The 14,816-nt window shown below is 55.4% G+C and overlaps 1 protein-coding gene across 1 annotated transcript; it reads left to right on the forward strand.

Moving 5' to 3' along the window:
• Positions 1–6,324: 6,324 nt before the first annotated feature.
• LOC122122713 (4-galactosyl-N-acetylglucosaminide 3-alpha-L-fucosyltransferase FUT6-like) lies at positions 6,325–9,250 on the forward strand. Its single transcript, XM_042697025.1, has 3 exons — positions 6,325–6,390; positions 8,028–8,036; positions 8,123–9,250. Exons 1-3 carry the CDS (start codon positions 6,325–6,327, stop codon positions 9,248–9,250), a joined length of 1,203 nt encoding a protein of 400 aa, XP_042552959.1.
• Positions 9,251–14,816: the final 5,566 nt, after the last annotated feature.

Consider the following 14,816-nt stretch of genomic DNA (forward strand, 5'->3'; position numbering starts at 1 on the left):
GCTCCTCTATCTTAGGTCTCACCTGCCTGGGCCTCACTGCTTGTGACCTGAACTGCCAGTGACTACCCACCAAAACACCCGCTCCAGAGCCCCACCGGGGGTATTTCCTGTGTGCTTCTCCCCACTGTGGGGACTCTCTTTTCCAGAGAGAGATGCTGCAAGGAAGGCTTCTTATCCCCTTATTCTCAGGGGACACTCACCTTCAGCCAGGGACTTTATTGTCACCATGTATGGGACCAATGTCCTCTAATGGCAGGGCAAGGGTCACAGCTCAACTGGGTCCAGCCCAGAATGTCAAGAGGTAGGAAATCCACCCTTGACCTCTCCATGGCCTTAAGGTCAAGTCCTGATGGAGGGTCCCTAGGGCTGAATCCGAGCAAGGTGGGGAGGCCACGACCCAGGAGACAATCATCGAGGGGCAGGGCTGGGACCTGGGCCCTTCCTGCTGGGCACAAGGTGCAGGGTCACCAAGTATTTGGGGTCAGGTAGAGGCACAGGGCCCTGAGCAGGAAGCAGGGGGGGCGGGGTGTCTGCAATTGGTGGGGGATTCAGTCAGTATGCCTGGCTGTAGTGTACGATGGAGGGCAGCCCAGGACTGGGATGCCAGGGTATCCAGGCCGGCCTGGGACAGGATCCTCCTCCCTTAGCCTCCCCAACACTCAAAAAAAAAAAATGTTGACTGTGGTGGTTCATGCTAGTAATCTTACCCATCTGGGAGGCAGAGATCAGGAGGACTGAAGTGCTAGGCTAGCCTGGGTAAAAAGTTATGAAGGCCGCAGCTCTTCAAACAAGCTGATAACTATCGTCCAGGCTATTAAGGAGCCATAAGCAGTAGGATCATTGTCCAAGTTAGTACCTGAGGAAAAATGCCTGTTGATGAAAAAGAATTCAAACCAACTAGGTTAGGAGCCTGGCACTCACCAAGTAGAGCACCTGCCTAGCAAAGGTAAGGTACTGAGTTCAAACCCTACATTAAAAAAAAAAAACCAACCAACCAGTCTAACTCCAATGTGCTCAGAGGTGCCTATAATTGTGTCTCCTGAGTCCTTGGGCAGTGTGGGTGTTGTGTGTGTGTGTGCACACTCAGATGCTTACACCAGGCCAGGCAGGATGAGAGCCAGCCCAAGGGCCTCCGGGAGCAGCTCTGTTTGTTTCCAGCTCTCCGGTGGGTGGCACCAGCGCCTTGCGGTTGAGATGTTGGAGCTGGGTGGGAGCTGGGAGGCCAAGGGCCCACAAGGCTGGTGTCCCTCTGGCACCCCCACCACCATCTAAGGAAGCAGGGGAGTTTGGGGGGGCCACACACTGGGGTCCCAGGTCCATCATCCTCTGTCCATCTCTAAGGCCTGGGGCCTCTCAGGCCAGCCTGATGGGGAAACTGAGGCTCTGAGAAAGCACCCTGGGGCTTTCTATAGCGCCCACCCCCAATCATGGGCTAGGCACCAGTGGTTCGTGCCTGTGATCCTAGCTACTCAGAAGGCTGAGATCTGAGGATCGTGGTTCAAAGCCACCCTTGGGCAAGAAAGTCCATGAGAATCTTATCTCCAAGGAACCAGTGGCACTGTGGTTCAAGTGGTAGAGCGCTAGCCTTGAGCTGAAGAGCTGAGGGACAGCGCTCAGGCCCAGAGTTCAAGACCCATGACTGACAAAACATAAAAATAAAAACAAAAAAAACCTAACAACTTATGGGTGACAGGCTTGGTGGAGCGAGTCTGATAAATCCCCAGCTTCCCCTGAAGAGGGATTATGGATTATTGGTCTTCCCCTGCTTCACTTTCCCTCTATGGCAAATTGCTTAGTATCTGGGGCTCGGATGGGAGGACAGAAGGAAGCGTCTTCTGGATTTCTGACCAGGATGATGTCTTAATGCAGTCCCAGGATTGATTCCACCCTCCAACCCCGATCGCGTGTGGAAGCTGCTTTCTCGAGCTGGTAGGAAGGTCTCCTGTGAGACACTCCTGGGCCTCTGTCCGAGGAGGTCTTTCCTGGCGACCTGTGACTCTTGGGCTTGGGGAGCGACCCTGGCGGGCACCGCCTGCTACAGAGCTGCGGCCGTGGCTGCTGAGCTGGGGCTGTCATTCCCAGAGCCATGGCAGAAAATTCCAGGTCAGTGTGGCACCTGAAGTAAAAATAATTTTATTGAACAGGAAGCAATAGCCCCATTGTGCCTTAGACTGTTGGTCATGCCCAAGGACAAAATAAACAAAACCAATCTTCCAGGATGATCTGTCATACATTTCAGTAAATCTGTTGATCCCCTGGGGCATTTTATAGCCACCGAAAGCGCCCTGGGGTCCCGCCACCTGTGCCACCAGCACTGAGCCGCGAGCCAGAGGCCCCTGGCTGACACCTGTAACCCTAGATCTGGGCATCTCAGCTCAAAGCCAACCCATGAGGGGAAAGTCCATGAGACTCTTACCTCCAAGTAACCAGCAGAAAGTGGGAAGTAAATGGACTGGAAAGGTGGCTCAGTGGTAGACTGCTTGCCTAGCATGCATGAAGCCCTGGGTTCGATTCCTCAGCATCACTTAAACAGAAAAAGCCAGAAGTGGTGCTGTAGCTCAAGTGGTTGAGTGCTAGCCTTCAGCCAAAGAAGCTCAGGGAAAGTGTCCAGGCCCTCAGTTCAAGCTGCAGAACTGACTTTTAAAAAGTGGGAAGTGGACCTGTGGCTCAAATGGTAGGGCACGTTTTGAATGAAAAAAAATGCTCAGTAACCAGCACCCAGGCCCTGAGTTCAGGCCCCAGGGGGAGGGAGAAAGGTAAAAGGAAGGGAGAAGGAGGGAGGGAGGGAGGGAGGAAGAAAGAAAAAAGGAAGGAAGGAAGGAAGATGGATGAGAGATGGGCTCAATGAACCCCTGGGGCCACCCCCAGAGCCCACTTTGAGACTCAGTGGCTCTGGTCAACTTCTCCTTTGTGCGTGTGTGCCCAAAGACACCCAGCCTCTTCCAAAGGTCCCAGCCGACAGTGCTTGAACTTTGTCCACCACTCCTGGGGAATCTAGCAGTTCCAATGACAGAGTTGAGATATGCTATCGTCAATGACCTAATAAATGGCAGGTGTCAGGAGGGAGAAAGCGCCTGGGTTTGGCTCAGGACCCGCTTCCTTCTTCCTCCTCTACCATTTTGCCTCAGTTCAGCATGGAGAGAGCAGTGCCTCCAGGTTTGGCGTCCTGCACAGCTAGCTGCGCACAGGTAAGCCCTCCTGGGCAGATGTGATCCACACCCTCCCATTCTGCCCCCCACCCCCGGGGTGCTGGGTCTCTCCTGGCCAAGGACCCTCCAGACCCTCCTGGGTGGCCACAGGAAAGCCAGGGGAATGGCCTCTGGTCAGCTCACAGCTGGCTGTCACAATCCTGGGGTCACTGGGGAACCAGGCGTCTGGGCTGGCAGGTCCCGGGGTTGTGTGGGATTTGCCAAGCAGAGGGGCCCTGTCCCACCTTGTCCAGCTTGCGCCGGGGATACACCCGCAGCCCCCTGCCCGCCGGGGTCCTTAATGGCCTGCAATGGTGAGAATATGAGGGCCACAGTGTGCCTGGTTTGGGGCCACTTCCTCCCGACAGAGTCTGATAACCAAGACTGATTTTGAACTCACTGTGTAGCCTGGGCTGGCCTGGTACTCAGTACTTTTCCCAGGCAGGTGTGGAACTCTCCATCTTTGTTTGTTTGTTTGTTCTTTGTTTTTGTTGGTCATGTTGAACTCAGGGTCTGGGTGCTGTCTGAGCTTTTTCTGCTCAAGGCTAGTGCTCTACCATTTTTTTTTTTTTTTTCTGGTCATGGGGCTTGAACTCAGGGCCTGGGTGCTGTCTCTGAGCTCTTTTGTTCAAGGCAAGCGCTCTATCACTTGAGCAACAGCTCCAATTTCGGTTTTCTGGCAGTTAATTGGAAATAAGAGTTTCAGGGACTTTCCTGCCTGGGCTGGCTTCGAACTGTAATCCTCAGATCTCACCCTCCTGAGTAGCTAGGATTCCACAGGTGTGAGCCACCAGCACCCAGCTTTAATCTCTCTTGCCTGCTCTCACTGTGACATATAATGCCTTTAGTTTTTTTTCCAGAGCTGACAACTGTTTTTATTCACTGTACTGGGTAGTGGTTTGGAGGGGGGGGTTCAGTAAGGTCCTCTTAAGATGTCTCCCAGGGGCTGGGAAGGTGGTTTAGTGGTAGAGTGCTTGCCTACCATGCATGAAGCCCTGGGTTCGATTGCTCAGTACCATAGAAAAAGCCAGAAGTGGTACTGGGGTTCAAGTGGTAGAGTGCTAGTCTTGGGCAAAAAAGCTCAGGGACAGTGCCCAGTTCCTGAGTTCAGGCCCCAGGACTGGCCAAAAGAAAAAATAAATAAAAAAGATGTTGGGGCTGGGAAGGTGCTCAGTGGTAGAGCGCTTGCCTTGCATGCATGAGGCTCTGGGTTCGATTCCTCAGCACCACATAAGCAGAAAAAGCTGGAAGTGGCGCTGTGGCTCAAGTGGTAGAGCGCTAGCCTTGAGCTGAAGAGCTGAGGGACAGCGCCCAGGCCCCACAACCAGCAAAAACAAAAACCAAAACAAACAAACAAGATGTCTGCCATGCCTCCCTCAGTCACACCTGGGCTTATGGAATGTCTGCCCTGCTACTTGGAGCCACAGCTCCCACTTCCACTTTGGTTTTCTGGGGTTCACTGGAGATAAGAGTCTCACCGATTTTCCTGCCCGGACTCACTTTGAACCATGATCCTCGGATCTCAGCCTCCTGAGTACTCTCGTTCCTCTTCTAGAGAAAAAAATACTTTGGGGTCGGCATGAGTGGGACATGACCTTGGCCTTTTGTCCGCTGGGTCACTAGGGAGGACTTGTCCCCTAGGAAGGGTGAGGGGCCTCACCGCCATCTTGGTGGCCACTGCTTGAGTGTGTGTTAACCTGAGAGCCCTGGCCCACGAGCCCAGGCGAGAAGCTGGAAGCCACTGTCGCGCACACAGGGCCTATCTCCTGAAAGTCTCCCAAAACGTCACCGCCAGCCCCGCCCCGCTTCTGTCACTCAGGTTCCCTGCCAGTTTTCATCCACTTGGCCCCATAGACAAGGCCACAGGCGCAGCCCCCACGTGGAGTGCAGCCCGCCACGCAGGTGGCCAACAGGAGGTGTTCTGAGATGCCCAGCAGGGAGGGAGGGAGGCCGGTGGACGCATGCGTAGGTGAACGCAGGGGTGGATGCATGGGTGAAAAGACTGCCAGGCAGCCCTTACCCCAGCCGACTGTGCTCTCCAGGCCTCAGATCAATGAAGCAATGGCAACTAGGAGAAAACTTCTAGAAGCAGGACCCCTGAGCTCCTAGGAGGCACAGAACTTTGCCTGCATGGCACACAACTGTAGCTAGGATGAAGTTTCATGGACCCCTGGGCAAAGATGCATGCTACCATAAAGCTACCATAAAGCTTGGTCTGCAGGCTCTTGCGGCTTTTATTTCCCGCACTGTGGCAATCCTGGGGCTTGCACTCATCCTGGGCACTGTCCCTGGGCGTCTTTTAGCTCAAGGCCGGGGCTCTACCACTTGAGCCACAGCTCCACTTCTGGTTTTTTGGTGGCTCATTGGCAATAGTCTCATGGACGTTCCTACCCAAGCTGGTTTTGAACCATGACCCTCAGGTCTCAGCCTCCTGAGTAGCCGGGATGACAGGTGTGCTCTACCAGGGCCTGGTGGAAAATAGAGATATTTTATGTAACCCAGTTTCTCTAAGCAGGTGTCAGTTCCACAAAGGAGCGTCAGCCGGTGCCCGGGTGACAGAGCAAGCCCCCTGCGTGGGGCTTGTGGATGGTGGGGTGGCGTCCTCTGCCCCAGCCTTGTGCGGAGGCTGGGCTCTCGCAGGCCCTGGTGATGGGCAGCGGGAATGGATACACGCGGGATGGGGTCCTGTGCCCCGGGGTGCTCCAGACTGACTTAGCAAGTGTGAGCCCGAGTTCAACCCCTGAGCCCCAACAGCACAGGGGAGATGGAGCCATGGGGGAGAGAGGGCCTGGCAGGGCTCCAGGAGATGCTGGTTCTGGTCCTCTAGGGGAGCTCCTGTCCCTATGTGCCTTTTGGGTGCTGCAGATGCTCAGGCGCACGCCAGCAGGTCTTTGGATTAGGAGAAATACCCTTGTCCAAGTCCCAGGGGGTCTTTTCAAGAGGCCTCAGGACATTGTCACAGCCTAGCTGACCTGGCCACCCTTCATGCTCCCCTCCCCCTCCTGCGGTGTTCTGGCCTCCACAGTGCTGGACACCAAGTGGGCACCCCTGACCACACTGAGCCCAGTGGGTCCCAATGCCCTCTAGCTCTTCTACCTGCCCCAGCCCCTCCTCTGGCCTTTGCCCGTCCCGCAGGATGGGGCTACAGACTGTGCCTGGGGCCCCAACTGCCAGCGTGGCACCTGAGGGGCTGTTTGACAGTGTGTGGCAGTGCTCCATCCCCAGCGGTGGGGGGGGGGGGGGGGGGGTGGGAGGTGAAGGCAAGCAGGCACCCATGGCCCAAGCCTGTAATCCTAGCTAGTCAGGAGGCTGAGATCTGAGGTCTGGTTTAAAAGGCAGCCGGGCCAGAAGGATTTTGAGATTCTTATCTCCAGTCAGCTACTGAAAAGCCAGAAGTGGCGCTATGGCTACGGCATTAGCCTTGAGCACAAAAGCTCAGCGACAGAGTGCTGGGCCAGCATAAAAATTAAATTAAATTTAAAAAAAATCTCAGATTGCTGGCTCTATACAAATCCTACATTTCCCTAGACACAAACCAGCCAGGCATTCTCTCATCTCCTGGCTTTTTTTTTTTTTTTTTTGTCCGTTGTGGGTCTTGAGCTCTGGGCCTGGGCGCTGTCCCTCAGCTCTTCAGCTCAAGGCGAGCGCTCTACCACTTGAGCTACAGCACCACTTCCAGTTTTCTGGTGGTTTATTGGAGGTAGGAGTCTCACGGTCTCTCCTGCCCGGGCTGGCTTTGAACAGCGATCCTCAGATCTCAGCCTCCTGACTAGCTAGGATTACAGGCTTGAGCCACCAGCGCCCGGCATCTCCTGGCTTTTCAATGACAAAGCACAGCCAGCACTGCCCTGGCTTCCATTCCTACTCTAACTGGCAAGCTCTTACCTGACTTTCAAAACCTTTCCACTGTACCCCTCTAAGACTAGAGCTCTGGATTCAAGTGTTGGCTCTGAAGTTATGTCCAACTCTGGGAAAGAGTCTGGGAAAGGATGAGCTCTTGGGGAGGTATGGGGGAGTCCTATCCCATCTTCCCTGGAACCTCCTGCCTGAGTGGACAATGGTTAGGAAGAGGTGGGCTGGGGACTGGATTCCCTTTCCCTTTGCTCCAACCCCGGCATGGCTGCTGCTGCTTCTTTCTTATTCTCTCTTCCTCCTCCCCCTCCTTCTTCCTCTTCCTCCTCTTTTTTTTTTGGTCGGTCATGGGTCTTGAACTCTGGGCCTGGGCGCTGTCCCTCAGCTCTTCAGCTCACTCTACCACTTGAACCACAGCGCCACTTCCGGCTTTTTTCTTTCTGCTTATGTGGTGCTGAGGAATCGAACCCAGGGCCTCTGGCATGCAAGGCAAGCGCTCTACCACTAAGCCTCCTTCCCAGCCCCTGTCCCTCAGCTCTTTAGCTCAAGGCAAGTGCTCTACCACTTGAGCCACAGCACCACTTCCAGTTTTCTGGTCGTTTATTGGAGATCAGAGTCTCACAGACTTTCCTGCCCAGGCTGGCTTTGAACTGTGATCCTCAGATCTCAGCCTCCTGAGTAGCTAGGATGACAGGTGTGAGCCATCAGCACCAGGCTCCCCTTTTCTTTTGTGCCAGCCCTTCCTTGGGCCTAGGTGCTGTCCCTGAGCCTCTCTGTGCTCAAGGTTAGTGCTCTGCCACTTGAGCCACTGCACCACTTTTGGCTTTTTCTGAGTTGTTAATTGGAGATCAAGAGTCTCCTGGAGTTTTCTGCCCAGGCGGGCTTCAAATCAACATCCTCAGATCTCAGCCTTCTGGGTAAAGATTACAGGCGTGAGCCACCAGGCCCCAGCTATGGCTGCCTCTTTCTGTGCCCCTTGGTCTCAAGGTTGCACCAGTAAGGTCCAGGATGGTGACAGTGCTCTCCTGGGCAGGAAAGATGAGGGTTGCTAACTGGTGTTTGCCTCTTTCCTCTCCTCTCAGCTCCTGGGACTCATGGAGCTGCCTCCTTGGGCCAAGCTACTACGTTCCTGGCGATGGTGCCTTCCCGGGCTGCTCTTCTTGGTTTTGTACTGTTTCTTCTACTTTCCAAAGTCTGTTCCTTGGTTGCCCTCCAGTGGCTCAAGGCCCGTGCCCCAGGGCCTGGTCCCCCAGGCGCCCAAAGGCTCGGCCCAGCTGGCGTCCCCGACGGGGCCCCCGGCCGTCCAGCCCCTGCTGATCTTGCTGTGGACGTGGCCCTTTAACAGCCCCTTGGCTCTGCCCCGCTGCTCGGAGCTGCTGCCCAGCACGGCCGACTGCAGCATCACCGCCCAGCGCTCGGTGTACCCGTGGGCGGACGTCGTGATCGTGCACCACCGCGAGGTGAGCGCGGCGCCCGGGGCGCTGCTGCCCCCGAGCCCGCGGCCGGCGGGCCAGCGCTGGGTGTGGTTCAGCATGGAGTCGCCCAGCCACTGCGCGCGGCTGCGGGCGCTGGACGGCTACTTCAACCTCACCATGTCCTACCGCCGCGACTCGGACATCTTCACGCCCTACGGCTGGCTGGAGGCCTGGCGGGGCCCGCCGGCCGAGGCGCAGGTCAACCTCACGGCCAAGAGCAAGCTGGTGGCCTGGGCCGTGTCCAACTGGCAGCCCGGCTCGGCGCGCGTGCGCTACTTCCAGCGGCTGCGCGCGCACCTGCCCGTGGACGTGTTCGGCCGCGGCCGCCTGCCGCTGCCCAGGGACGGCATGCTGGAGCTCCTGGCGCAGTACAAGTTCTACCTGGCCTTCGAGAACTCGCTGCACCCGGACTACATCACCGAGAAGCTGTGGAAGAACGCGCTGCTGGCCCCCGCCGTGCCCGTGGTGCTGGGGCCCAGCCGCAGCAACTACGAGCGCTTCCTGCCGCCCGACGCCTTCATCCACGTGGATGACTTCCGCAGCCCCGAGGCCCTGGCGCAGCATCTGCGCATGCTCGACGCTGACCCCGCCCGCTACCTGAGCTACTTCCGGTGGCGCCAGGCCCTGCGGCCGCACCTGGGCGACTTGGGCCTGGCCTTCTGCAAGGCCTGCAGGCAGCTGCAGCAGGACCGGCGCTACCAGACGGTGCCCAGCATCGCCTCCTGGTTCACGTGACCCGCCCGGGAAGGGGGGGGCTCCCTCCATTGAGGGGGGAGGGAGCTCCTCTGCCAGGGAGCAAAATTGTTGTTGTTGTTGTTGTTGTTGTTGTAGTGGTGGTGCCAGTCCTGGGGCTTCGAACTCAGGGCCTGGGCGCTGTCCCTGAGCTCTTTTGCTCAAGGCGAGGGTTCTACCACTTTGAGCTACAGCACCACTTCCAGTTTTCTAGTGGGCAATTGGAGAGAAGAGTATCCCTGTCAAGGCTGGCTTTGAACCATGATCCTCAGATCTCAGCCTTTTGAGCAGCTAGGATCACAGGTGTGACTCACTAGTGCTCAGCTACCTATTCCTTCCTTCCTTCCTTCCTCCCTCCATTCCTTCCTTCTTTTCTTTCTTTTGAAATCAAGGCCTGGGCACTGCCCCTGAGCTCTTTTGCTCAAGACTAGCACTCTACCACTTGAGCCACAGCACCACTTCCAGTTTTCTAGTGGTTCGTTGGCACTAAGAGTCTCACAGAGTTTCCTGCCCAGGCTGGCGGTGAACTGAGATCCTCGGATCTCAGCCTCCTGAATAGCTAGGATGACAGGTGTGAGCCACCATGTCCTGGCTCAGGGAGCAAATCTTTGGGGGTTTTGTACATTCGTAGGCTGGATGTCCACCTGGAGTCTCACCTAGTGGGGCCTTGCCAGCCAGAGTCTCTCACCATCCTAGGGCTCCTCTTGGGGGGTTATGTTTTGTGGCTGTCTGCTGGCTTTCACCATTAAGAGCTAGCTTTATGGGGCTCCTCTATCTTAGGTCTCACCTGCCTGGGCCTCACTGCTTGTGACCTGAACTGCCAGTGACTACCCACCAAAACACCCGCTCCAGAGCCCCACCGGGGGTATTTCCTGTGTGCTTCTCCCCACTGTGGAGACTCTCTTTTCCAGAGAGAGATGCTGCAAGGAAGGCTTCTTATCCCCTTATTCTCAGGGGACACTCACCTTCAGCCAGGGACTTTATTGTCACCATGTATGGGACCAATGTCCTCTAATGGCAGGGCAAGGGTCACAGCTCAACTGGGTCCAGCCCAGAATGTCAAGAGGTAGGAAATCCACCCTTGACCTCTCCATGGCCTTAAGGTCAAGTCCTGATGGAGGGTCCCTAGGGCTGAATCCGAGCAAGGTGGGGAGGCCACGACCCAGGAGACAATCATCGAGGGGCAGGGCTGGGACCTGGGCCCTTCCTGCTGGGCACAAGGTGCAGGGTCACCAAGTATTTGGGGTCAGGTAGAGGCACAGGGCCCTGAGCAGGAAGCAGGGGGGGCGGGGTGTCTGCAATTGGTGGGGGATTCAGTCAGTATGCCTGGCTGTAGTGTACGATGGAGGGCAGCCCAGGACTGGGATGCCAGGGTCTCCAGGCCGGCCTGGGACAGGATCCTCCTCCCTTAGCCTCCCCAACACTCAAAAAAAAAAAATGTTGACTGTGGTGGTTCATGCTAGTAATCTTACCCATCTGGGAGGCAGAGATCAGGAGGACTGAAGTGCTAGGCTAGCCTGGGTAAAAAGTTATTAAGGCCGCAGCTCTTCAAACAAGCTGATAACTATCGTCCAGGCTATTCAGGAGCCATAAGCAGGAGGATCATTGTCCAAGTTAGTACCTGAGGAAAAATGCCTGTCGATGAAAAAGAATTCAAACCAACTAGGTTAGGAGCCTGGCACTCACCAAGTAGAGCACCTGCCTAGCAAAGGTGAAGTACTGAGTTCAAACCCTACATTAAAAAAAAAAAAACCCACCCGACAAACCCCAATGTGCTCAGAGGTGCCTATAATTGTGTCTCCTGAGTCCTTGGGCAGTGTGGGTGTTGTGCGTGTGTGCACACTCAGATGCTTACACCAGGCCAGGCAGGATGAGAGCCAGCCCAAGGGCCTCCGGGAGCAGCTCTGTTTGTTTCCAGCTCTCCGGTGGGTGGCACCAGCGCCTTGCGGTTGAGATGTTGGAGCTGGGTGGGAGCTGGGAGGCCAAGGGCCCACAAGGCTGGTGTCCCTCTGGCACCCCCACCACCATCTAAGGAAGCAGGGGAGTTTGGGGGGGCCACACACTGGGGTCTCAGGTCCATCATCCTCTGTCCATCTCTAAGGCCTGGGGCCTCTCAGGCCAGCCTGATGGGGAAACTGAGGCTCTGAGAAAGCACCCTGGGGCTTTCTATAGCGCCCACCCCCAATCATGGGCTAGGCACCAGTGGTTCGTGCCTGTGATCCTAGCTACTCAGAAGGCTGAGATCTGAGGATCGTGGTTCAAAGCCACCCTTAGGCAAGAAAGTCCATGAGAATCTTATCTCCAAGGAACCAGTGGCACTGTGGTTCAAGTGGTAGAGCGCTAGCCTTGAGCTGAAGAGCTGAGGGACAGCGCTCAGGCCCAGAGTTCAAGACCCATGACTGACAAAACATAAAAATAAAAGCAAAAAAAACCTAACAACTTATGGGTGACAGGCTTGCTGGAGCGAGTCTGATAAATCCCCAGCTTCCCCTGAAGAGGGATTATGGATTATTGGTCTTCCCCTGCTTCACTTTCCCTCTATGGCAAATTGCTTAGTATCTGGGGCTCGGATGGGAGGACAGAAGGAAGCGTCTTCTGGATTTCTGACCAGGATGATGTCTTAATGCAGTCCCAGGATTGATTCCACCCTCCAACCCCGATCGCGTGTGGAAGCTGCTTTCTCGAGCTGGTAGGAAGGTCTCCCGTGGGACACTCCTGGGCCTCTGTCCGAGGAGGTCTTTCCTGGCGACCTGTGACTCTTGGGCTTGGGGGGCGACCCTGGCAGGCACCGCCTGCTACAGAGCTGCGGCCGTGGCTGCTGAGCTGGGGCTGTCATTCCCAGAGCCATGGCAGAAAATTCCAGGTCAGTGTGGCACCTGAAGTAAAAATAATTTTATTGAACAGGAAGAATAGTCCCATTGTACCTTAGACTGTTGATCCTACCCAAGAGCAAAATAAACAAAACCAATCTTCCAGGATGATCTGTCATACATTTCAGTAAATCTGTTGATCCCCTGGGGCATTTTATAGCCACCGAAAGCGCCCTGGGGTCCCGCCACCTGTGCCACCAGCACTGAGCCGCGAGCCAGAGGCCCCTGGCTGACACCTGTAACCCTAGATCTGGGCATCTCAGTTCAAAGCCAACCCATGAGCGGAAAGTCCATGAGACTCTTACCTCCAAATAACCAGCAGAAAGTGGGAAGTAGATGGACTGGGAAGGTGGCTCAGTGGTAGACTGCTTGCCTAGCATGCATGAAGCCCTGGGTTTGATTCCTCAGCATCACTTAACCAGAAAAAGCCAGAAGTGGTGCTGTAGCTCAAGTGGTTGAGTGCTAGCCTTCAGCCAAAGAAGCTCAGGGACGGTGTCCAGGCCCTCAGTTCAAGCTGCAGAACTGACTTTAAAAAAGTGGGAAGTGGACCTGTGGCTCAAATGGTAGGGCATGTTTTGAATGAAAAAAAATGCTCAGTAACCAGCACCCAGGCCCTGAGTTCAGGCCCAGGGGGAGGGAGAGAGGTAAAAGGAAGGGAGAAGGAGGGAGGGAGGGAGGGAGGAAGAAAGAAAAAAGGAAGGAAGGAAGGAAGGAAGATGGATGAGAGATGGGCTCAACGAACCCCTGGGGCCACCCCCAGAGCCCACTTTGAGACTCAGTGGCTCTGGTCATCTTCTCCTTTGTGCGTGTGTGCCCAAAGACACCCAGCCTCTTCCAAAGGTCCCAGCTGACAGTGCTTGAACTTTGTCCACCACTCCTGGGCAATCTAGCAGTTCCAATGACAGAGTTGAGATATGCTATTGTCAATGACCAAATTAATTGTAGGTGTCAGGAGGGAGAAAGCGCCTGGGTTTGGCTCAGGACCCGCTTCCTTCTTCCGCCTCTACCATTTTGCCTCAGTTCAGCATGGAGAGAGCAGTGCCTCCAGGTTTGGCGTCCTGCACAGCTGGCTGCGCACAGGTAAGCCCTCCTGGGCAGATGTGATCCACACCCTCTCATTCTGCCCCCCACCCCCGGGGTGCTGGGTCTCTCCTGGCCAAGGACCCTCCAGACCCTCCTGGGTGGCCACGGGAAAGCCAGGGGAATGGCCTCTGGTCAGCTCACAGCTGGCTGTCACAATCCTGGGGTCACTGGGGAACCAGGCGTCTGGGCTGGCAGGTCCCGGGGTTGTGTGGGATTTGCCAAGCAGAGGGGCCCTGTCCCATCTTGTCCAGCTTGCGCCGGGGATGCACCCGCAGCCCCCTGCCCGCCAGGGTCCTTCCTGGCCTGGGAAGGTGAGAAGATGAGGGCCACAGTGTGCCTGGTTTGGGGCCACTTCCTCCCGACAGAGTCTGATAACCAAGACTGATTTTGAACTCACTGTGTAGCCTGGGCTGGCCTGGTACTCAGTACTTTTCCCAGGCAGGTGTGGAACTCTCCATCTTTGTTTGTTTGTTTGTTCTTTGTTTTTGTTGGTCATGTTGAACTCAGGGTCTGGGTGCTGTCTGAGCTTTTTCTGCTCAAGGCTAGTGCTCTACCATTTCTTTTTTTTTTTTTTTTCTGGTCATGGGGCTTGAACTCAGGGCCTGGGTGCTGTCTCTGAGCTCTTTTGTTCAAGGCAAGCGCTCTATCACTTGAGCAACAGCTCCAATTTCGGTTTTCTGGCAGTTAATTGGAAATAAGAGTTTCAGGGCCTTTCCTGCCTGGGCTGGCTTCGAACTGTAATCCTCAGATCTCACCCTCCTGAGTAGCTAGGATTCCACAGGTGTGAGCCACCAGCACCCAGCTTTAATCTCTCTTGCCTGCTCTCACTGTGACATATAATGCCTTTAGTTTTTTTCCAGAGCTGACAACTGTTTTTATTCACTGTACTGGGTAGTGGTTTGGAGGGGGAGGTTCAGTAAGGTCCTCTTAAGATGTCTCCCAGGGGCTGGGAAGGTGGTTTAGTGGTACAGTGCTTGCCTATCATGCATGAAGCCCTGGGTTCCATTGCTCAGTACCATAGAAAAAGCCAGAAGTGGTACTGGGGTTCAAGTGGTAGAGTGCTAGCCTTGGGCAAAAAAGCTCAGGGACAGTGCCCAGTTCCTGAGTTCAGGCCCCAGGACTGGGCAAAAGAAAAAAAAAATAAAAAAGATGTCCGGGCTGGGAAGGTGGCTCAGTGGTAGAGCGCTTGCCTTGCATGCATGAGGCGCTGGGTTCGATTCCTCAGCACCACATAAGCAGAAAAAGCTGGAAGTGGCGCTGTGGCTCAAGTGGTAGAGCGCTAGCCTTGAGCTGAAGAGCTGAGGGACGCGCGTAGGCCCAGAGTTCAGGCCCCACGACCACCAAAAACAAAAAACAAAATGTCTGCCATGCCTCCCTCAGTCACTCCTGGGCTTACGGAATGTCTGCTTTGCCACTTGGAGCCACAGCTCCCACTTCCACTTTGGTTTTCTGGGGTTCACTGGAGATAAGAGTCTCACCGATTTTCCTGCCCGGACTCACTTTGAACCACGATCCTCGGATCTCAGCCTCCTGAGTACTCTCGTTCCTCTTCTAGAGAAAAAAATACTTTGGGGTCGGCATGAGTGGGACATGACCTTGGCCTTTTGTCCGCTGGG

The sequence above is a fragment of the Dipodomys spectabilis genome, unplaced genomic scaffold, assembly GCF_019054845.1.
Source record: "Dipodomys spectabilis isolate Male_0828 unplaced genomic scaffold, ASM1905484v1 ptg000215l, whole genome shotgun sequence".
Classification (NCBI taxonomy): Eukaryota; Metazoa; Chordata; class Mammalia; order Rodentia; family Heteromyidae; genus Dipodomys; species Dipodomys spectabilis.

Coding starts and splice junctions, on each gene's coding strand:
- LOC122122713 (XM_042697025.1), top strand. CDS start 6,325: ATGGGGCTACAGACTGTGCCTGGGGCCCCAACTGCCAGCGTGGCACCT.